The 25,140-nt window shown below is 36.1% G+C and overlaps 1 protein-coding gene and 1 pseudogene across 1 annotated transcript; both read right to left on the minus strand.

Moving 5' to 3' along the window:
• Positions 1-5,770: 5,770 nt before the first annotated feature.
• Positions 5,771-6,855, minus strand: LOC133784670 (BURP domain-containing protein BNM2A-like). The gene is made up of 2 exons (XM_062223960.1): positions 6,817-6,855; positions 5,771-6,646 (listed from the first exon to the last, which is right to left on the minus strand). Exons 1-2 carry the CDS (start codon positions 6,853-6,855, stop codon positions 5,771-5,773), a joined length of 915 nt encoding a protein of 304 aa, XP_062079944.1.
• Positions 6,856-12,434: 5,579 nt separating this feature from the next.
• On the minus strand, positions 12,435-18,632 carry LOC133784671 (potassium transporter 10-like; annotated as a pseudogene).
• Between the last annotated feature and the right edge of the window lie 6,508 nt (positions 18,633-25,140).

Genomic DNA, 25,140 nt, shown 5'->3' on the forward strand with positions numbered 1-25,140 from the left:
CCTGATTACAATCTTCCCAAAGTCTTTGGGTGCTCATGCTTTCCATTACTTCGGCCTTACCATAAACACAAAGTTTCTTTTCGGTCCTCCTTATCACCAAGGGTATCGTTGTCTTCATCCTAGTGGTCGGGTCTATATTGCAAGAAGTGTGACTTTCAATGAAACTGAGTTTTCTTATCCTACTCTCTTTCCTACCTCATCTTCTACAACAACTTCCACCACTCGTACCCTATTGATCCTAATTCATATCGTGTCCCTACTTCTCTTATATCATCACCTCCTATCATCCCAACCATTCCTGTTCCCACTTTTCCTTCTACGTCTGACTCTCCTCATGCTCCTGTGGTTTCTTCTAGTCATGAGTTTGTGTTTGTCAATCCCTCTTCACAATCCAAATCCACTCCCCCAACTTTTTCCTCACTTAGTCCATTCCCTTTGTTCCCTTCTCTGAGTTACATGTAGACTTGCCTATACCTCCTGTCCCGTCCGACGCACACCCCATGATTACTCGTTCCAAAGCAGGAATTGTCAAGCCTAAAGCTTATGTTGCTATTGTCCCTACTGAGTTGGAACCAACCTCTGTCAAGCAAGCTTTGTCTATTCCTTCTTGGAAGCAAGCTATGCAAATTGAGTTTGATGCTTTACAAAAGAATGGTACCTAGACATTAGTGCCTCCAACCTCCGATATGACCAATGTAACGACCCAAATTCACTAATAAGGCTTAAGGGCCTTGATTAGTGTGTCAGGAGGGCATTACTGGAATAACTGTGATTTAATGAGTTATTATATGTTTCATGATGCTTATATGATAATTGATTATATTATGTGGTAATATGATATGTGATATATGCGAGAACCACATTATGATGTGGATAAATCTGCAGCCGGCGACTCGAGGCGATCCTAGGGCTAGATAGCAGGAAAAGTCACAACGGGGCATTATAATTGACTTTGGACAAGTCAGGGGTATTTTAGGTATCGGGTAGTGGTTTAGACTATCGGGTGATGAAAATAAATAATTTGAGATATATTTGAGGTTAGGATGTCTAGGCGGGATTATTGGGGGATTTTACCGTTTTGGCCTCGGGGACGTTTCCGGCACCCCGAGCTTTGGGATTAGTTTAATAAACTAAGGGTATACTTGGAAGACATAGGAAGATACTAGACAGAAAATTATAAACCGACCCTAACTCTCTTTCTCTCTCTCTCTTTTCTCTTGGCTAAGGAAGAACTTCTGAATTTGAGAGGAAATAGCTGGAATTGAGCTGTGTTCTTGGGAATTGAAGGGAATAAATAGGAGGATTAGCTCAAGAACTGATCAAGGTCTGAGCTAGTGCTAAGGTAAGCTTTGAATTTTCATTTTTGGGGTTAGGAACTTAAAGGAATGGCTGAGTTTTAAATGGTTATGGTTTTGACATTCAAGGTGGAAATTGAGGCTTGGAATTTTGAAGATAGGTCAGGGGACTCTTGGAGAAACGGTTCTACAGCTGAGGTAAGGTTTAATTCAAAGTTTGATGGTTGAATTTGAGAGTTTTCATGGCTGGTTTTGAGTTCTGTGGGTTTGAAATTTCAGAATTAGAATTGGAATTTTAGTGAGTCTTAGGCTGGATTTCTGGTTGGATTACGTTGTTTTAATCATTCTAATGTTGTTAATATTAATTGGTTTTGAGTTAGGGGCTTTGGGGTGGCTTAAGGTGAGGTTTAGGGATTGAAAATGGTGGTTTTTTCTGGGTTCGAAGGGTCGAGCCGCGGCATGATTCTTGGAGAGCCGCGGCCCTTCGAAATGGTTGCATGCTGAAGAAGAAGGGCGGGCCGCGGCATGGCCCAAGCAATGCCGCGACCCTTACCTGTTTTTGAGCCTTTGGAGGTTCTGTTTGGGGGCCATGCCGCGGCATGGGTGGCCTATGCCGCGGCGCTTAAGGGATTTTGGGATTTTAAGATTTTAGGCTTGTAAATTTAACCTAAGGTGCTCGGGGTTGAGTCTTTTACTATATTTGGTGAAGTTCAATGTTCCGAGTACTAGAACTTGGCTTAGAAACTCATTTAAGGTTGTAATTGTGTCTTTCCTTATGGTTGTGACTAGGTGTCTAGCTAGGACTCGAGGATCGGATCGCGCTCAAGGAGTGTCGCCCGTAGCTAATTCATCTGAAAGCTAAAGGTAAGAAAACTGCACCCGATTGTATGTTTGTGATGGGACTAAGTGCTCCCGAGAATTGTATCGTGTCAATGATGGTATTACGCCATGGGACGTGTAAAAGCGGCCTAAGAGTGCCGTACATGATATTAGCGCACAGGGCGCAGATTGGCCACTGGTAGCCAAAGACAACGGGATAACAGAGGGGGCAGCCTGAGGGCGCCAGCCCTAGTTATCATTTGTAAACTGTAAATGATGTGAATTGATATGCTTATTATTTGAAATACCTGATTATACCGATTGATGACATGGTTGAGATTATGTAATGCGATGTGAGATATTGACTTGTTGCTAATTGCTTATGCTTTGTTGTTGTTGTGTTTTCTTGTTGGGCCTTGGCTCACGAGTGCTACGTGGTGCAGGTAAAGGCAAGGGCAAGCTGGACCAAGCCTGAGGTGGAGAGCTCCAAGGTGAAATGTACATAGCCAGCTGTTCGATCGCCATGATCGAGGAGTGAGTCAGGACAGGGATTACCTAACTGCTTGTTTTACCTCAGTATGGCTAGTTTATGTATTTGAACCTTGTAACTTTTGTAAACGGCCTTTAAACTAATATTTTTGGGATCCCGTGTTAGTGAACAATGTTTCTTAATGAAAATGTAGCTTTTGAGACCAAAATATCTTAAACCCTAGATCCTTTACAGTTTCGTAGACACGCTTTCAACTAATAGACTTGACTAGCAAGTCTGGCACTTTACAAACACACAGTGTAGCAGTCTTGGCTATCCAGGGCGTTACAACCAATGTTAGTAACAAGTGGATTTTTAGAACCAAATACAATGCTAATGGGACTGTTGACAGATATAAGGCTCGTTTGGTGGGAAAGGTGTTTCAACAAACTCCTGGTTTGGACTTCTTTGAGACATTTAGTCCAGTAGTGAAGCCATCGACAATTCGGGTAATATTCACACTAGTTGCAAGTTTTGGTTGGGACATTCAGCAAGTTGACATCAATAATGTTTTTCTTCATGGTACGTTACAAGAAAATGTGTATATGCATTAGCCTACTGGTTTTGTTCACTCTCAATTTCCCAATCATGTGTGCAAATTGAACAAGGCTCTCTATGGCTTGAAACAAGCACCTAGAGCATGGTTTGACAAACTAAAACACTCTCTCATTCAGTGAGGCTTCACGAATTGTAAGTCTGATTCTAGTCTCTTCTTCACTCGGAAAAATGGTCAACTAATCATTCTACTTGTCTATGTAGATGATATTTTGATCACAGGGAAAAATGCAGCTCAAGTGCATAAAGTAATTACTGATTTGCATCTTCAATTTGCTCTCAAAGTCCTCGGCTCTGTCCATTACTTCTTGGGGTTTGAAGTTTTTCGAAACTCTTCAGGACTTTACTTAACTCTACACAAGTATATTAGAGATTTACTTCTAAAAACTCATATGACTGATGCCAAACCTCAGTCCACGCCCATGTGCTCCAGCACCAAACTTTCTCTTACTTCTGGCATGCCTTTACAAGATCATACAACATATAGAAGTGTTATTGGTGCTCTTCAATATCTCACTATGACTCGGCCAGACATAGCCTTTGTTGTGAATAAGCTAAGTCAATTTCTTAAGGCTCCCACCACAAATCATTGGACTGCTTGTAAACGTGTTCTTCGGTATTTAGCTGGCACTTCTCAACTTGGCATTTGTTTCTCTTCAGTTGCTGCTCTTGATCTTCAGGCTTTTTCTGATGCCGATTGGGCTGGCTGTCTAGGTGATCAAAAGTCCACCTCTGGTTATTGTGTATTCTTTGGAGGAAATCTTGTTAGTTGGTGCTCCAAAAAGAAACATGTTGTTGCTCGATCCAGCACAGAATCTGAGTATCGATCTCTGGCTCTTGCTACATCTGAACTCATTTGGCTGCAATCTCTTCTGAGGGAGCTTCAGGTACCTCTTTCTCAGTGTCCAATTATTTGGTGTGACAATCTTGGTACTGCTTCTCTTGCCTCAAATCTTGTTTTTCATGCCCGCACCAAACACATCGAAATTGATTTACACTTTGTTCGGGATTGTGTTCTTGCCAAACAACTTGATATATGGTATGTGGATTCAGCTCATCAGATTGCTGATGTTCTCACCAAACCATTAGCTTTGCCTCAGTTTTCTTCTTTTCGAAACAAGTTAACATTTTGTATACCACCATGTCACTTGAGGGGGGATATTAGGATTACTGAGCTTAGCAACACTCAACTTACTGAGCATGAGTTTAGTGAGTCTACTAAGATTAGTGAGCCTCAGTCTGATCACCATTCTGTTATACCAGCTGTCACGTGAAGTTAGTTTCTCTCAACCATCTTGTAACATAATTAGTTTTGTAACGGTTACTGAGCTGTGATTTTCTACAGCTAAAGTTTTGTAACTTTATCTCAGTAATATAATCAAGGCCAGACTCATCTTTGAGCTCTGAGCTTCTATTTTCCATTTCCTCTGTTTTCCAATTGCATTGCATTCTTTTAAAAATTAAAATTATGTATAATATATTATTACCATGATATTGTATAATATTTAAATTTATATTAATATAAGTATTAAATATTTAGTTTTGTATTAAATATTATTATAATAATATTTTATAGTATTTAAATTCATATTAATATAATTAGTAAAAAAATAGGATTATATAATATTACCATAATAATATTTGAATTTATATTAATATAATTATTAAATATTTATTTTGTATTATATATTTTAATAATAATGATATTTTATAACATTTTAATTTGAATTTATATTAGCATAATTATTATATATTTAGTCTTATATTTAATATTATTATACTGATATTTTATAATATTTCAATTTTAATGTAATTAATAAATATCTATTTTTAGTTAGTTTTAAAGGTATATTCTATTAAATATTTAGAATATTTTATTAAAGTTATCAAAACAAACCGTTAAAACAAAAAATTTATGTTATCTACACACTAAAATTTTGTAAGTTTTGTAGAGATATAACTTTTTTTATTAATTTTTTTTAGTGGAGTTGTGAGAAAAATTATTTGATGCATGAAATTATTGTGTTTTTTTTGTCAATGATAATTTAAGAATATTGTGAGTTGTAAAAAAAATATTATAATGCTTGATAAACTTTATAATTAGAGTGGCCCATAGACAAAATTACTAAATTAAACAATATTTTAGAATATCTGATACATATTTAATATTTAAATAAATTAAGAATTTAATTATTTATTTGTTTCAAATATCTTTAAATTTAATAATTTATATTGAAAAACTAAATGTATAAAATAAGAGCAATGATAGACATAAACTTATTTTACACCTTTAAACTTAATATTATTTGAACAACATGCATATTGATCATTTGATCACTTGGCTTTACCTATAATAGTATATCAATAATATATATAAGATTTAGAATAGTATACATGAATATGAATCATATATATATATATACAAATCATATCCAAAATAAACCAATAATGTCTCACGTAATACAAGTAAAATATACATCAATGTCCCTGCTGTTTTGTTTTATTTTCACCGAAACTAAAAGGGTAAACACAACACTTAACAATACACAAGAAATGAAACGACAATGATTCCTTAGATTGGAATTGAGGAAGGAAGCCATACAAAATTATTCTGATCAGGAAAGAAATGACAGACAGGTCCCATCCCTGGCCCAAACCCTAAGGCCTTGAAAGAAATATGATCTGAATTCCACTCGGAGGTGTCCATGTGACAAACGACAATGGTTTCAACTGTGTCTCCCATTTGGCCACTCAACGACATCTTGAAGAGCTTCCTGTCCTTGGCCATGCTATGGCAGGTATACACAGCGTAAGGGAATTCCATAAGATGGCATGCCACCATCTTGGGTGTTGGTATCTCTCTCAGATCCTCCAAAACGGTGTAGTTTTGGTACATGGTATTGGAATCGTTGTAGAAGGTTGTTGTGAGATGTGTGAACCCGTGGCCCAAGCCGTCCAATCCGAACATGCCACGTACGAACTCAAGCATGGAGTCAAAAGAAGTGGCACACATCTTTGTCTCCCCTTTTATGGGGTTAGACTCACAGATGTGGAGAGTTGACTCCATTGCTTTGGCTTGTGGTGAGCCTTGAGGGACTGAGAATAGGCTAAGAAAGTTGGGAAGTTGTTCTGAGGAGAATGGAATCGAGTTAGGGTCTCCTAATATTTGTCTTCCCAGAAATGGAGGAGACGCTTTCTTCTTCTTTGGAAAATAAATGGGCTTTGTTAAACCCACTTTTATGTCATTGATGTTGAGGAAAACCGACTGTTGTAGTGTTGAACGGTCAAGATGAGTGTGTGAGGATGATGATGGACCATGATCATCAACATTATGCATATGCATATGGCCATCATCATGATCTTCTTTGCTAGCACTTGGAAGTCTTATATCCGAGCTGTATTGATCTCCATTCGTCTCTTGATGACATTCGCTACTCCAAGAAAAGTACTGCAAAATTCATATATATATTAACTGTTATAAACTGATCAATATTACTATACTGTCATATGGATCTTTATGAGAAACAGCCAAACATATTATTACAAGATTAATAAACTTCTAATAATTAACTAAATAGATTCATGTTTCATGAGTTGATATGAGAAAAGAATAATTACCAGGAGGACAAGAAACACACACCAAGAACCCAATCCCATGTTTAACATTTTCTTATTCTGCTCTGCACATTTTCCACTACAACATTATTATATAGTGTGGAGAAAGATAAGTTGACATATAATATATATAATATTTATGTATATATATATTTTTTGTTGGTTGCTAGAAATATATTTATTTATATAGAGAGCTGGTAAGCTGTCACAAATCATCACAATCCTCATTTAAATTTGTATGAGAACAATAATTAGAAATTTTATATACACATCACTTAAAGCTCGAAATAGAGTATGTATAAATGTTTACACCCCTTCATTAAATTTAAATAAATTATAATTGAGGACAATTTAATTATATTTAATAATTTATCAATCATATTTGAGTCGAGTTACTATTTTGTACCAATTTTTGTTTATAAGATGCTAGGAAAGTATTATTGGTATTAGAGGAGTCAAAATCTACATTTTGTTAAAATATATAGTAACGAAAAAATTTGCGATAAAACTCCTTACACTTTTAAATGTATTACGTTTAAATACTCAATTTTTTTTTAGGAAAAACTACCTATGGCACACTATTTTTTAGGAAAAACTACCTATGGCACACTATTTTTTTTTCTTATGAAGACACGTATCATTTTTCCCATCTGTCCATTCATTGAGATCCACCGAGATTGATCCAGTGTCCATTTTTCCCCGAGCATTTATAATGAAGCCTAGGAATTTTCCCGAAGATACCCCGAAAGAGCACTTCTGGGGGTTGAGCATCATGTTATATCTCCATAACACGGCGAAGCATTCTTTGAGGTCATCCACATGGTTATTTTTATGTTGAGATTTAACTAACATATCGTCAACATAAACTTCCATGTTATTACCTATTTGCTCAGAGAACATCATGTTTACGAGCCGCTAGTAAGTGGCTCGAGTATTCTCGAGTCCAAATGGCATGACGTTGTAGCAATACAGCCATTTTTCTGTCACAAAACTCGTATGCTCTTGGTGAGGGGCATGCATGGAAATCTGGTTATATCCAAAATAGGCATCCATGAATGACATAAGTCCATGCTCTGTCGTGGCATCTACAAGCCGGTCGATCCGAGGTAAGGGGAAGCAATCCTTAGGACAGGCCTTATTGAGGTCCGAGTAATCGATACAGGTCTGCCATGTCCCGTTACGCTTCGAGACCAGCATTGGGTTGGCTACCCAATCGGGGTAAAAGGCATCCTGGATGAATCGGTTTGCTTTCAACCTATCAACTTCCTCCTTTAGGGCCTTCTTCATGTTGTCATCTAGTAGTCTTCGCTTTTGCTGCTTCGGAGGGAATCTTTTGTCGATATTCAATGCGTGGCTCACTACATTCGGACTTATCCCTATCATGTCTAAATGTGACCATGCGAAAACATCCTGGTTTTTTTTCAAAAAGCAAATTAATTGCTCTTTTGTTTCTTCGGGAAGGTTTTACCCTACCTTTACTGTCTTCGGGGGGTCTGCTTCCTCGAGCCTGACCTCCTCGAGCTCTTCCAATGGTTCGAGGTCAGCTCTTTCCTCTATTCTTGGATCGATTTCTTCGTCTATTTCAAAGACTATTTCGTCTTTATTCTGAATTATGACGAGCGTTTGTGCACTCGTCCTCTTCTTTCTTCTAATGGAAATGCTATAGTATTCCCTTCCTGCTAGCAGGTCTCCCTTTAGTGTCCCGATGCCACTAGAAGTCGGGAACTTGATGGCCAAATGCCTCACTGACGAAACTGACCCCAACCCTACTAGGGTGGGTCTTCCGAGCAGCACGTTGTAGGCCGATGGCAGGTCCACTACTACGAATTCCATCATCTTGGTTGCTGAGACTGGAAAGTCTCCCAAGGTCACAGGGAGTTCGATGGACCCCATACAAGCAATCCCTTCTTCTGAAAAGCTGTACAACGTTGTTGCACAGGCTTTTAGGTCACGATGCGCGAGTCCCATATTTTCTACGGTGGCCTTATAGAGGATGTTCACTGAGCTCCCATTATCAATAAGAACTCGGTGAACCCTCTTGTTCACGAGCTGAAGAGTGATGACCAGTGGATCGTTGTGAGAAAATTGGACATGGGACACATTGTCCTCAGTAAAGGTTAAAGGTTGAGATTCAACCTTTTGGTATTTTAGAGCTTTGGGTTCGGGTTCATAAGGGGTCCCATTGCCAGGTTTTAGCTCATTCACGTATTGCTTTTGGGCGTTCTTGCCTGATTCTGCAAGATGAGGTCCGCCCGAGATGGTTACAACATCTTCTCCATCAATCGGAGGGGGTCTCTCTTCTTCCCTTGCTCGAGAATTGCTGTTTTGGGCAGGCGGTAGTGCAGCTATCCTCTGGCTAGTAGAAGCCTAATTATTGTTTTGGTTCCTTATATACTTCCTGAAGTATCCTCTTGAGATTAGACCTTCGATCTCGTCTTTCATCTGCCTGCATTCATCAGTAGTGTGTCCAGTATCTGTGTGAAATTTGCAGTACTGACTGGGGTCTCTCTTGGATTTTTGGTTTCTCATGGGGTTTGGACATCTGAAAGGGACCTGTTTTCATTAGACAGGTAAATATTCTCCCGAGACTCGTTGAGCTCGGTGTACACCTTGTACACGGAGAAATACCTTTCCCCTTTCATCTTCTGTCCCCCTTCCACCTCGAGGTTACTTCCTTCATTCTTCTTTCTTTTGGAAGGGTTTTCTGCAGGGGGTTTCGAGGCTGATGGTTCTGCCGAGGTCGAGGCAGAGTTTAAGTTTGTCGTTGTAGTTTGGGCTGAAAGGCAATATTCAGCATTGACCTCGCCTCTTCTACATTGACAAACCTTTGAGGTCGTCGATTAAACTCGGTTATGGACCTCACAGGCTTCCTCTACATATCCTCCTAGAAGGGACTTCCCGGCATTACCCCAGCTCAGACGGCCATTAAATGGCCGCTGTCATCTACATCACGAGCTCGGGCGACTTCCAGATTGAATCTTGTAAGGTAGCTCTTCAACATTTCATTTGGTTGTTGCCGGACATTGGTCAAGGTAGACGCCTCAGGCCTTATCCCGACCCTAGCTCTAAATTGCTTCTTGAAATCTCTCGATAACTGATCCCAAGAAGCAATTGAATGCCTCTTATATTTTTTGAACCAGTTTTTTGCTGATCTTGTAAGCGAAGCTGGAAACAATGTGCATCTGAGCTCGTAGTCCACATTACTTGCTCTCATAATAGTATTAAACGTACTTAAGTGACTGTATGGGTCGGATTTCCCTTCAAATGGTGCGACATGAGGAATCTGAAACCCTTGAGGAAATGGAGTGCTGGAAATATGGGGAGCAAATGGTTCGAGTTCCTCATTAGACTCTTCGTTCCGATCCCGACCTCGCTCATTTTGGAATAGCCTAAATGCTCTTTTCAGTTGATCAATTCTCTCTTAGACTGGATCCATGGGGGGTCTAACCTGATTCGTGCCTTTGGCTAGGGTCCTTGCACCCATTTAGGAGATCTCTCAGGTCTGGGTTCGAGGGGTCACTACAAGAAAAAACAGTATTCATAACACTTAAAAACTGCTAACCGGAACTATTGATAACACTTCTGAAAATGCTAACATAGCCCCTGTTATTAAAAGTCTAGTGTTTTCTATAAAATTATTTGAATGTTATGTTCGATGTTATCTTAAACTATTCAATAACATATTTTTAGGTGCTATAATATTCAAATAATAACATTTAGATAGAGGTTTTGGTTATAAATTTGAAGATTAATCTTATACTTTTTTCATAACACTTTTCTACGGTTACATTTGATTATTTTGATAACATTTTTAGTTTGTTATATTATATAAACCATAACGATTTTTTACGCTTATAATATGTTTTTAAATCATAACATATAGTAATAAAATTTTAAATTTTATTTTGATAAGTGTACTTTTATGGTTTTTTTTTAATTAAAAATTTTTCATTATTGTATTTTGATAAAAAAAAATTCAAAATTAATCATAAAATGTAATTCTCAATAGATTGATAAACCATAAGTATTACATTAAACAATAACTAATTCAAACCATGAATGTGTCTACTTCATGAGATCTTAGTTCTAACTTAAGTTTGAAAGCATAACATAATAAAGTTTTATAATCTTGAACAATTTTTACTTCAAAAATGAAAAATAGAAACATTACAAGATACACAAAAGTAAACCAAACTTGCTCCATCCTTCAATTCATCATCCTTTGTGCACTTGTCTTTGTTGTGAGTCCATTTGCTTAGCTACAACAAAATTTAAATAATTAATGCTTCAACTTAAAGTTATAGTAAACTAAAAGAGTACATAAAAAAAGTTAATTACCTAATTATAACTTTATCAGCTGACCATGCAATTATATATTATAACTTTATTTTGCATCTATCTTGTGTTTAATATAAGAAAATAAAACCTAATAAGTACCAAGAATTTGAATAAATGTTTATGACAAACAAAAGTCAGTTCTCATCGAGACATTACCTAGCAGCATCATTGTATTCAGTAACAGGAGAAATTATTGGCTGGGTCTGGGGTGGAGTAAAGAATGGTACACTGCTCTCTTCTCGAGGTGGGAATTCAACTCCAGCAGCCTGTGATATATATTTATACATATATTACTTAGACTACTTTATTATAAAAGTGAGTTAAGAAATCAAAATAGGTTCCTTTCCAAATACTGTAGTAGCACATTAGCTATAAAAACTCTAAACAGAAAAAGGAACACATAGAATTAATACAACCCATCCAAACACAGACGCAAAACATTCATCATAACTTAAGCATCAAGGACAACACTAAGGGATTCAACTTCAGCATATATATACCTTGTAGGCTAGTATAACCATGTATAACTAACATTCACATTCATCTACAACCCATGCTATTGCATATCTCACATAAAGCAGAAAGCACAAAAAAAAGGATGATCATATGATATTTACACTTTAATCAACTTAAATAAGCTTTTGCCCAAATGCCTTGGCTGACGAAGTAATTAACAAGAGAAAATTGTGTATCAAGCTTAACATGCTAAAATAACATTTAATAAACTAACAACCTTCAGTTCATTATATGCTGCATAGTATTGAGGATATCTCCCTTGAGGTCCCCTGAAGGCTTCTTGCCATGTATCAATTAGGATTAGTATATTTTCCCTCACATTCAAGTCTGGTTGCAGAATTTAAACAATTTCATCAAACAAGTTAGATTTACTAGGAATGCATAGGAGAGATTCACAGTGAAAGGACAAGTTAAAATGGCATAGGAGTTCAATATCTTCCCCAATTTAGTTGAAGCAACTGCTTATGAGCAAATAAAAAGAAAAGGCCAGTTAATGAGAACACAAAACAGTAGCACCACCAAATTGCATTATTTAACTTTTTTATTTCTGTATTAGTAATTTATTTCCCTTTTGTAGAATAAATAAAAGAGATCATGTTGGACTTCACATTAATCAATATCTGAAACAAAAGTTAAAAATAATCACCTCAATTAAAGTAAGTCCAAATGGCTCAATGAAGGCTGGATTTATGAAAACACCCTACCAAAACAGAGATACTCAAATCAGGTTGAAAAACATACCTCCTAGATAAAAGAAATGATAGATTTCAAGGACACACGCACACATATCCTACTCCAGGCACACGAACAAGCCTTAAACTAGGACCAAGTCCAAGAATCCATGCCATTGAAATCTTACTATGCATCTCAATCTCGTAGCGTCTCAGAGTACCATAATGCCATATATACATGATGGCGAAGAATACTGCTGATATCACGAGAGGAACCCACTCGCCTTGATTAACCTTGAGGACTACAGCGGAGAAGTAAGTGCACTCCACTGCTAATGATAAGACAATGAAGATCAAGACAAGAATCCAATGGCAACGCCACACTAGTATCATCACTAAAATCATGAGAAAGGTTGTCACCAACATGACTATTACAACTGCTGTCCCTGTTGTAAAATGCAGAATTCAAATCACTGAAGTCAGTCCCTACGTTTTTCAGGAAAATCAAAATGTTAGCATGGCTCTCACGTACAAAAACAAAATGTCAAAATTAAGATTACTACGATGTGCATGTATATATTGCTGCCCTGTCTGAATTAGATTTTCCAAAAAGTTATGTTCTAATCACTTCACTGGATACAGCTTGGGGAAGTAAATTCTAATGCAAGTCAATAAGAGATGTTGAAAAAAAAAAACAATTTGAGATGTCAGGGACAATAACTTTTATTTGGGCCCACCTAGGAACATATACTGCCTTTTGAGAGAAGAGAAAAGGCTGACCCAAAAATCCATGCAAAAGTGAGAACATCAATATTTGTCAAGTGATGAGATAAAAATGGTATGATGAGGAAGAGAATCTTAAAGAAAAATAAAATTTTAAACAAACAAATAATGACCCTTTGAATGACTCTTTACCCTGTCAATGTGGTGCAACTAATGCACAAGCACAACATTCATGTTATGTGAGCAGTCCGCCACCAAGGGAAAAAAAATAAGGCTAAGGAGAACACTAAATCTTAATGGACTTTTAGAGAATCATTTTGTTTATGCTACCGCTTTTACTAAAAGGTATATACAAATGTCTCCATGATTATATGTACATATAAATCATAAGCTTACGCTACATGTGGATCTACAAATATATGCACAATACCCATTGGTATGAAATCACCATCCAAACGCTAATACTATAAATAGATTAAGACTATCAGGAGGGTATATTTTATGTTGTGATGGGAAAATGACACAAGGAATCAGTTAAACTTATATGCTGCTTTCCTAGTAGAGATGTGTTGTCCCATGGATAATGGATCAACATATTTCACAATTCATCAGATAAAAGACTTACCAGAGGCATTTCCAATTTGGTTTTGATTTTTGAACCCAGCTGTCACAGCAATGCAAAGAATCATAAGGATCCAATTTACATCTGGAATATAAACCTGATTCAGGAACCTTTTAGATGTATGCACAACTTTGACTCTTGGAAAACAGCCAAGAGCAAGAGCCTGCTTGATCAATGAGAAAGTTGCAGATATGGTGGCCTGACTTGCAACCACAGCAGCTGCAGTTGCAATAACAAACACTGGCCAATATATGCAATCTGCAAAACCAATAATGAAATAATCTTTATAAGCACGCTGACTAGTACAAACCTACAATACTATAAATTCTCTTCCTTCTTTTTCCTTTTTTTTTCTTTCTAGAAACACACACACACACACACACTTCCCAACACCCAACTCAATCATTTTCCTGATCAATATTAGTGGATAACATAGAATTTAATTTTTTTTGACAATGAAAAGGAAATCGATTTTATGGTTGTTGAATAAAATGTTGTTGGCAAGTAGACCGCCCATTTTTAACCTTTACCACTATTCTAGAGATTAAAGGCTGCGAGAACCAAAATTTAAATATTGAGAAACTAACTTCAATGAGCAATGACCTATGATAAGTACTCTTCGTGTTGTGATGAACACAAGAAGCAAGATTTTATTAAATGCCTCTAAAGAAAGTATGATAAGAGTCTGTACTAATATTTGCATGATAAAACACGAAATTGCAGAATCTAGACTTCCTGTTCTTTAATTTTAAGAATTAAAAGTAAAATGAACCTGGAATAGAATGATAGAAGGCACCAACTATGTGATCTGAATTGTTCATAAGGTATGCTGCTTGTCCAGAGTAGGCTAAAAGAAGGCAAGGAAATACAACTACAGTAAATGCAATTTGTATAGATGAAACTGGAAAGTGGGATAGGTCAGCAAAAAGTGCTTCGGTTCCTGTATATTGTACAGAATAAACAGTCAGGATTTTTTATTTTATTTTCATGGACCAAAATTAGGTTTGGAAAGGAGAAACACATCAACTGCAAGAAACTTTAGTTTACCTGTTATACTAAGCATAATGCCTCCTAGAGAAGTCCAACCATCTCTCTTTCCCCTTTTAAAATACCGGTATATGTACACAGGTGAAAAAGCTTTCAAAATGCTGCTATCATACTTCCATATGTTGTATATGCCAATTCCTCCAATTAAGAGAAACCAAAGAAGCACAATCGGAGCAAAAAGCCAACCAACTTTATCTATACCATGGTGTTGAATGCTAAACAAAATGGCTAGGACAATAACAGCAACAAGTACAACTATGTCTGACACGGAAACAAAATAAATTTCAGAATTGGAAAAGATATAATTGCACCAAATAATAGAAAATATTCAAACTCGGATGAATGTAGATACCATTACTTATCATGGGGTGGCCAACATTAGTCCCACCAATAGCTGACAACACTGCAAAAGAACATTACAATTAAGTATCTCATAAACATTACATTTTTTTAATAGAAAAAGCATCTTCTAATTGAACCAAGAAAGTTTGACTTGTTTGAAAGGGTAGGAAGGAGATCATAAACAAGTATAGTCAAGTGAAACGCTTTGAAAGGTGGCCTATGGTATAGTGTATGTATATGGGGCAGAATGGGAATGGCTATACAAATTGTCACTCTTGTGGTCCTTGAAAAGCTGTATGGTATATATGGCAGATTTAATAGCAAAGGAGCTTTCAGGGAAAAAGTAAAAGGCCACAAGCTGACAGCTGGTACTATGATTGGACAACAATTTTATATCAATTTCTTTTTATAAATTTTGGCCAAGAGACAAAAAGATTAGAAGGAATTAAGTGAAGGTATCCTTAAACAGTTATTAAAATGGGTTTCTGCTCTCTCCTGGAGAGAATCAGAACAAAGAAATATAGACCTGAAATGGCTCGAGTCAAAATTCCATCCCCAATTACCATACAAGAGCCAATAAGGACAAGAATAAGCATTGTGTTCTTCATAAATGCATATCCCTCCAACCACCTCTTGGTTCTTGCGGCAAATGAGTGTTCACTAAATGTAGAACGACTATATGTTGTAAGTTCCAAATCACTTCGGTCTTGATTAGGAATAGTTCTCAATTTTGCATGTCGGCAGAGTAATGAATAGATAGCAAAAGTTCCGCCTGCATAACGAGTAAGTTGCTATGTAATTGATTATCAAACAAGCAGATGATATCAAAGGGGCATAATATTCGGGGAAAAAAACAAACAGAGAGCATACCTGTCTTACAAGGAATATCTATGTTTATAGAATTGTTAATAATTTGATAAAGTAAATCTAAACTTTTGTAGAAGCCAAAGACTGACACATTGAAAAATTGCAGAAGAAACTAATCCAAGATCTAATTATCTTGCCTTGGTAGCAATATTACATATAGAACAAAAATAATTATTTCTAATGAACAAACTTACAAGAAACCTTGTTCTTAATTTATCCAAACAAGTTCATCAAATTAGACCTCTTAAAAAATTCTCTTATTCCTTTCCAACCAAATTTCCCATAAAGTAGCAAAAACAGACCAATTCCATGAAACCAGAAATTTGTATATCCACGAAACACAAATTCATACAACATCCCTTTCATATTTTTATTTTTTCAAGAAAACTCTCCCATTAATCAATTTCCATAAGCACAGATGACCTGTTCATAAAGCCCCTTTTCACATTAAAAATAATTTTAAAAAATTCAAATTTCAGAAATACAAGAGAAAATCTACAGTAATACAACCTACCACCTTTTTACAGATTAAAAATAATTAAAAAAAATTAAAATGGCTTCAAAAGTACAAGAGAAAATATACAGTAATACTATCCAGACCATTGCATATTAAATGACATAAACACTCGATAGTTTCTAACTGGAAATTTAATCAACCATAATTTAAACGCCAGAAACAGGGAATTTAATTTTGTTGCTGAATATTTTGGCAAGTTTTTACATTGGGGAATCCTTTCTAGATAAAAAATTGTTGGACATGTGAAAATTCTGGGCTTTTTATCCTTATAAATCTTAGTCTGACATTAATATTCTTTGGCAATCTCCTTATTTTTATTAGCATTTTAATACCATCCATTCCAATCAGAGTTGACGCTTTTGTTCGGCTAGTTTATTATAAGACTAGTACTTGTGAACTAGTCTGCATTTAACCCTCTCACCTTTGTGGTGTGTTTTGTATAAACATAACTGAAACATTGGATCATCTGTTCAGCATTGCAGCAAAGCTAGATCATTATGATGTGAATTGTTGAATGAAGTTGATTATATTGGGTATTACCTAAAATATGTGAGACAATATAGATGGAGAACCTATATGTTTTTGGTAAAAGCGAGATCGTGGCTGTAATGTGGAACAATGTGATGATGCAACTTTTGAGGTCATCAAAGATATGATATAATTCTAGAAAAGGATTAGGTTATCAACTTACCATTAAGCTTCAGTAAATTAAATTCAAGGATTTTCTCCTTTCTCTAATTACTCTTACTTGGACTAATATTTTTTTTTAGTGGTGTTAGCTTTGTTTGGTTTCTTTAAATAGAGTTTAAGTTTTTTCGATTTCTTGTATTTAAAGATACTACATCACATTCTTGTAACTATAAATACATAATTTTTTGAAATTTAATGAAAGTTTTGTTTCTTATAAAATATCGTATAACACATAAACAACATCTAGATTATCATATTTCTTCTCTGAAACATAAATACTTAAATCCTTGTTTCTTTGTATCTTCATTTTTCAATCATGCTATTCACAAATAATCCCTGTTTCTTTGTATCTTCATTTTTCAAATTATTTTAACAAGAAATATATAAAATTTATATGCAAGCATTAGAAGATTAACTTCGGCAAATCAACTTTCCAGGTTGAGAACACTTTACCTTAACCATTATCATTTGCTCTACAAACAATTAGCACATACTTGAGAAGCGGAATAAGAGTAAGTGAGTATATTATCAAAGATAAAGCTCCAATCAAATCTTCTGGGTCTTTAATTCCATCAGGGAAAGTGTTGTAGAAAACATACAATGGAGATGTGCCTAAATCTCCATATACCACTCCAAGGCTCTGGAATGCAAGTTGCAGAAGCATTACTGCTGAAAGCTTCCGGACAAGACAGAACAAAACCAAATCAACAAAGGAACTAAATACATAGCATCACATGCTAAATTTCTATAAATTTTTGTTTACTCTCATGGCTAGTAGCTGGCCATTTTTAATGCATCGCACAAGCAAATTAAAGTAGAACATACAAATCAACAATAAAATTTTGAGAGAAGCGTATTTCTACATTCTTTCTATGAAGTAAGATGTGCACAAATAACGTCTAGCTCAGAAGTGAAAAATACAGAAGTATCAGTGCTAATATTTTCTAAACAAAACAAAAGCAATTCAGTAAAGGAACCATGCAACTATCATAATATGCTCAATTTCATCAAATTCATTAATCTCATTGCTCGCCATTTTCAAAATACATCCCACAGGAAATTAAAATAGGGCCTAGAGAATTGTAATCTACCCTGAGCACAAGCATACAACTATATTGCAGCAATCCCTTCTATATCCGTAATATCCATTTTGACGATTTCCCATATTGTGAGAAAAATCCAAAGCTTTTGAAGTAAATATTTTGCCAGGTATCATGAGTTTGACTTTGATAGGTATTTCAAAAGGATGAAAGACTAAGAGAAAGAGATCTCCAAGAACAAGAAACAAGTATACCTTTTCAGTGTACATGTTTTTAAGCTTTCTAGCCTCTTCGTCCATGGGTTGATCAAGCTTCTGATCGATAGTCCACACAGTACCATTTCTATCAGGACCTTGATCAGTCGTCATATTTGTAGCCATTTTCAACTTGATCATTCAAACTATTCCTCAGAGTTCAACCAATTCACCTCTAAGTTTTTTTCTTCATCAATACTTCAGTTGTGCCATCATCTTTCTACATATATTGAAAGCCATAAAACTCAACAAGTTCAAATCAAAAGGGTTAAAGGAATAACTTTGAGCTAAATGTTAACCTATAAAAAAATTATATGGAGATTTTCCTTGTTCAACATATAGACCAAGGTAAATTACAGCATAAAAGGATTATTGGACAAAAATAATCAACCATACCTTTAGAAATTGTAAATACTCGTGATGGTCAATAAATGATAAAGACATGGAATTTACTAGCATTCAATAAGCTTGAATAAAGGTAACACCATAAATTGGCTGATCAAGAAAATAAAGAATAAATCTAAAGGAATTAAGGAATGGAAAGCATCAAGATGCCAAATATGAAAATTTCGCAGCTCCAAAATTAAAATGAAATTACTTTCACCTATAAAAAAATTCCTCACATTTTTTGAAAAGCTAAACCAAAGCTTGGAACCTTTTAAGAACCCCCAAGACCTCTTGGTCCAATTTCAAATTTAAAGAAAGGAAAGAAAAAAAATGTAACCTGAACAGTGAAATTCCCAAATGGGTTTCACCTAAAGATATACATAACACATCAGAGCACAAAAGATCAAGAAAAAACAATAAAGAAGATGGAAAAAAACGAAAGCCCAATAAAGAAATTAACATACCCATGAAGAAAAAAGGCGAGGAAGTGAAAACCCAGATCCTGAAAAAATGGTTCTTCAGGTTTTTCATAATTTTAGACGACATAGAAGAATAAATAGTGAAGTTTGAATAATAGGGTTGTTGAGTGATGCTCTGCTTGGTTGTGTAGACAAAAAAAAAAAGAGAAAGAAAGAGAAGCTGAGAAGCAAAGAAAAAGACTAGGAAACCAGAAGAAAAGAGAAGCAAAGAGAGGCAAAGAGACGAAAGAAAGAAAGAAAGAAAGAGAGGCAAAGAGACGAAACCAGAAATTAGGGATTCAATGGAGGCTTAGGGGTTCCGAGGCTGAGACTAGTTTACTGTGTGCTTCCGTGTCTCTTATTTTCATTTGGCGCCTGTTATATATTTCATATGGCGCCAAATGAAATTTCACATATGGGGCCGTGTGTTTTTTTAATTGCTTATTAATAAAACTTTTAAATAAGTGTTATTTTTTAATGTAATATATACTAAAAGTTGTTGTAGTGGGTTACCGCTACCCTGATTCTGATTCAAGTGTTCCCGTTAGTCAGGGTGGTCCCTTTGGTTCCCAGTATTTCTGCGCCCTTGGTCATGCCACTGACTGATCTAGTGTCCCTTGAGCCTTCCCTGGCGAGGCTCGCTGCATGGTTGTTTCGAGGTGGGTTCCTTTCAGGTTGTCTCGTCTCTATAGTGTGAGACCAAGACATTTGGCTTCTCGTAGGCTGGGCGCCTCTCCATTCTCTAGCAGCTTCTCCATTCCTCTGCTTCCATCCAGTCTGCCTTTCCCTATCACCCTGAGTCGGTTGTGTGTTTCTCCGAGGCGGTGAGGGATATCTTATCGGCGACGGAGGGTGCCGTATGGGTGATGGTGGCTGCCATCCATTTCGGGGTTTGGATGGTCCCGAGTTCGCCTGTGCTGGCTTGGGAACGTTTTGCACATTCCCAGGATTCTGAGTCCGAGTCGCTGCGGGGGCTCGGTTATTCCCAGTTTCGACTGGTAACTTAATAGTCGAGTTAACAGGGGCTCCAGCCTAGGTGTTTTTTCGGAGACTCGAGGGAGCAGGCTATTCTGCCGGTATCAGAGGTTGCTCTGTTCTTCGTGTGGCAACGTTTTTGCGAGGTCGCCCACGAGGCTTGCGGGGAGGATCATGAATATCCCGCGGAGGTGGGGCTTGGACCTCAGGCGGAGGTGGGGGCTAAGCCGCCTGCACCTCCGCAGCCAATCTAGCTAGCTCCTCATTACGCTTCTTGGCCTCCGCCAACTGTTTTCTCAAGTGACGGTTTTTGAGTTCCATAATGGGGACATATCGCTCAGGGTTATATTACATGTCCTCATCGTCCCTGGGGGCCGGTGGTGTAGTGCACCAATTTTTTTTTTTTTTTATTATTTAAATTTTTGTGATTTATTTTATTTAAATGTTAAGTGTGATGAATTGTTTTATTTAAGTGTTGTTATTTTATTTGGTTGATTATTTGTTTTATTTGATTGTTTATTATTTTATTTAATTGTTAGAATTGTTTGGTATAATATTTTGAATTTAAATTTGTTAATTTTTTGTTTGGTTAATTAATTTAATAAGTGAATAATTGTGTAACATGTTTATTTTACTATTAGTGTTACATTTTAAATAAGTGTGACAATTGAGGTAATTATGTGAGATTTGGTTGAATGGACTAAGGTGCATGGTAGATAGTGATGCACCCTAGTGATTTAGTGTGTGCTAGTGCATGGTAGCACGGTACACATGTGTAGATTTTCTACACACTTTTTATTTCCTTATTTTAGATTTTATTTGAATTAATAAAAAAAAAAAGAAAAGAAAAGGGAAATAGAGAGGTTGGACGTGTGAACCTAAATGGGAAAGGAAGATTAAGGTTTTTATTGTATTTGGGTCAATTATAGCTATCATCTTATTTCCATAATATTTTTTAAGATAAAATAAATTAAAAATAAGGTGATAATGTTATTTTGGGAAAGGAAGTGATCATCTTTATTTTTCCACCTATTGGGATATAATTAGATAAATATGAATTAAGGCAAATCTTGGAAGAGAATAGGAAAGTTGCCTTTTTCTTTTATTGAGTCATTATGGGAAATTAGGATAAAGAGGGAATGGGAAAAATGGAAGAGCATTATGCTTGGGGCTGCCGAATTATAGAGAGAAGAGAGAGAGAGAGAGGGCGTGACCTAGAGAGAGAAGGAGGAGAAGAAAGAAAGGAAGAAGAAGAAGAAAAAGGGTTCAAGCTAGGGTAAGGTTTTTGGTTATTTTTTTTCCTTATGATTAATCTAGTATTATTTCTTGGGTTGTCTCTAACCTTGTTCATCTTCTTCTTCATCTTGATCATTCAAAATATACAACCCCCTAGGGCGGACGCGCCGAGGTTATTCAAGGACCAGTGATCTTCTGTTTACCTCATAGGGTGACATGGACAACTAGCGATCCATGCTCATCATGTATGTTGTATGTTTGTGATATGATGATATGTCACTATTATGTTATGATATGATGATATGTTACGATTATGTTATGATATGATGATATGTTACGATTATGTTATGATATGATGATATGTTACGATTATGATATGATATACCATGATGTTTTAGATGAACGTTAGTGTTTGTATTTGTTGTATTCTTACTTGCTTATTTGTTTGTACTTCCTTACTGGGCTTTTAGCTCACCCCCCTTACTTTCCTTCCAGGTAGCAAATAGGATTTCTTTATGGCACGCGTGGTGACGTGAGGAGTTCTTTCATCATGGGGTGTATGGCGTGGGGTAATCCTATGGACAGAAAAACGATCAACGTAGAACGCCATTTAAATTATGTTTTGTGTTTAAGAGACTTTCCTAAATTATCAGTGGGACTTAGTTATTGAATTTTTGGTTTCTTTGAACTTTCATAAAAATCTATGTTTTATTTTAAAACTTGTGGCGCCAACTTGCATGGTTTTAAACAAGTCCCCCTAAGACTTTGATAATGAATTTTATTCTTTTATGAACTATGTCATGCGAATGTTTTATAAGTATTAGTCTAGGGCGTTCTTTACAGGTGGTGCAGGAGGTCCACGAGAGTCAGAGGATCCACTTCAATCCTCTGGGTTCGAATTCATCATCGGCCATTTCCCAGGGTGCCGCGGATAGCTAACTTCTTCTTTAGGAATATTAGGATCATTCGTGACCATAGCTGATTAGGGAGGCTTCTTAGACTGACTAGACTCAAATTCGTATTGCTTAATGCTCTCAATGAATGCACCAAATTGTTGACGTCGTTTTTCGTCAACTTAAATTGCAGAGCAATTAAACAGCATGAACTACGGTGCGAATGAATAATATAGTGGAACAATAAGGTTTTTACGTGGTTCAACAGTTAAATCTACCTAGTCCACGAGTCTATGTTATTAAGACTTGAAGTTTTATGGAAATCCTTCAGAGATGAATTAACCAGAGTTTTCTCTCAAGATATCAGATGATACGCCCTTTGCAAGTGATCATTACCTCTCTATTTATAGAGAGGTTACAAAGTTCATTCCCACATATTTCGGGAATATCACAACTACAAATATAGGATTTCTCTGCGATTCTTTTTCAATCTAAAATAAAAAGCGCAGAGAAAAGGATTGAAGGACACTTAGGAACTTTGTTACTGCGGTTTTTTTAAAAAACGCAATGTAAAGTAGGAAAAGTGGGAAGTGAAAACTTTTTCTCTGCGGTTTTCTTAAAAAAAATGCAGAGAAAAGTAGTGTAATTTTTCAAAACTTTTACCAAGCATAACTTTGTGCTCGGTTGTCCGTTTTGATTGTTTTTTTTTTAAATTTGATATTTTTCGAGATCTATCCAAAGAAAATAGCTTTTCTTTGGATAGATCTCGAAAAAATATCAAAGTTAAAAAAAAAACAATCAAAACGGACAACCGAGCACAAAGTTATGCTTGGTAAAAGTTTTGAAAAATTACACTACTTTTCTCTACGGTTTTTTCAATAAAACCGCGGAGAAAAGTATTTATTTCTCTGCGGTTTTCTTAAGAAAACCGCGGAGAAAAGGTTCCAGACCTATATATAAACTCATTCTTCCCCACAAGGTTCGTAAACCTACTTCATTTCGCGAAAAACTTCTACAACAGCGGCGGTGTGTCTTTCAACCTTAATCTTACTATTTTTTTTTTCATCTTTTTTAGCTAAATCTTAGTTAAAAACTGAAGTTGATGCTTAATATTTGTCTATTTTCAGGTTTTTGGTAGTAAAAATGGTTAGGATTTGGTCGAAAAATTGTCTATTTTTACTGTATTTTTGGGCATACATTGTGTTCTTGAGCTTCAAAATAGGTAATGATCTATATATCTTTGTTTGTATAGTTTTTGTTTTTTTTTCATCATTATTTTTAGAGTTTATTTTGTGTGAAATAGACAAATAGAAATCAAAATTTTGAGAGATTTTTCATAAATCATTAATTTGGTTGTTGAATTATTTTTCTTCAGATTTTTCGGTGACAAAACCTGAAAATTTTGTGTTTTTTTTCAGGCTTTCAGGTTTCTTTTTTATGAAGCTAGATAGATCTTGAAAAAATACCAAAGTTAAAAAAAAAACACCAAAAACGGAGAACTGAGCACAAAGTTATGCTTCGTCAAAGTTTTGAAAAATTACACTACTTTTCTCTGCGGTTTTTTCAATAAAACCGCGGAGAAAAGTCTTTCTTTCTCAGTGGTTGTTTTAAAAAAACCGCGGAGAAAAGTACATCTTTCTCTGCGGTTGGCTTACTACAACCGCAGAGAAAAGTGACACTTTTTTCCGCGGTTGGCATACCACTTTTCTCTGCGGTCGAATACACTGCGCTTTTCAATACTCTCGAAAACCGCAGTGTATTGAGTAAAAAAACCGCAGAGAAAAGCCTTTTTTGTAGTAGTGTATACTCTTATTATAAATTCAACTAATTACATTAAATGTTGTAACTCATATATACAATGAAGCGTCCTCTGAAGACCCGGAAACAGATAACAAACTTGTTAATATCCCTTTAATGTTGGGATGTTACAGTAATAAATGTATTTATACATACAGAACGCGTTATATCAGATGACTCATCGAATCTCCGAGGTCAGCAACCAGCATCGTGTCAGTCAAGGCTTACGGACTTGTTACGAACTGACCATCTTGTTCCGAGACCTACTCAGAGCAGATAAATACCATCGAGGCTGTCACATTTCGAACTTGTACTTTTTAAGCTTGGACTACTTGATTCGAAGGCACTCGATAATAGATGTATCCCGATGTTATGCCCTTTTGAGCCTACACTACACAAAATACCCATTTCTATAACACATGAATATAATAGAAATGAAAAAGTATTATGGTAAATGTTATATATGTAGCAAATGAAAAAGGTGGTAATATTTTGGGAGCCCGCAACTTATACTTTTTTTTTCAGAAAAAATCACACCAATTTTGGACTCACCATTTTCTTCTTCGGCTAAGCAAAGTCCGAACTCTATCTTCAGTTTCATCATCCCTGCTACATATATGAGCTCACATCTCCTCCATCCCTCAAATCTCAGCCTCCATCCCTCATATCTCCTCCATCTCTCTCTCGTCTTTCTCTATCTCTCTGTCAGTAAGGTTTCATTCGTTGGGTTGTTTCACTCCTCTTCAGTCTTGGCAAGCCAGATAAGGATATACATTTTTAGGTGTTATTGATCTGGGTCATTGGTTTTTTATGCTAATCGAGCTTAATTTGGGAATAAATCTAATGGGGTTGTTTGATTTTCTGTTTCCCCCTCATGTCTTTCTCTCTACCTCCGGCCTCCCCCGACCTCTGCTCTCACACTCTCTCTCCATATTTCTCGGCAACGGACAGTCC

The sequence above is a fragment of the Humulus lupulus genome, chromosome 6, assembly GCF_963169125.1.
Source record: "Humulus lupulus chromosome 6, drHumLupu1.1, whole genome shotgun sequence".
In the NCBI taxonomy this organism is placed as follows: Eukaryota; Viridiplantae; Streptophyta; class Magnoliopsida; order Rosales; family Cannabaceae; genus Humulus; species Humulus lupulus.

Bases quoted from the DNA above. Each gene is read 5' to 3' on its own strand.
- LOC133784670 (XM_062223960.1), bottom strand. From the start codon at position 6,855: ATGGGATTGGGTTCTTGGTGTGTGTTTCTTGTCCTCCTG. The intron at 6,647-6,816 runs GTAATTATTCTT...TGAATTTTGCAG, and splicing joins GTGTGTTTCTTGTCCTCCTG to TACTTTTCTTGGAGTAGCGA.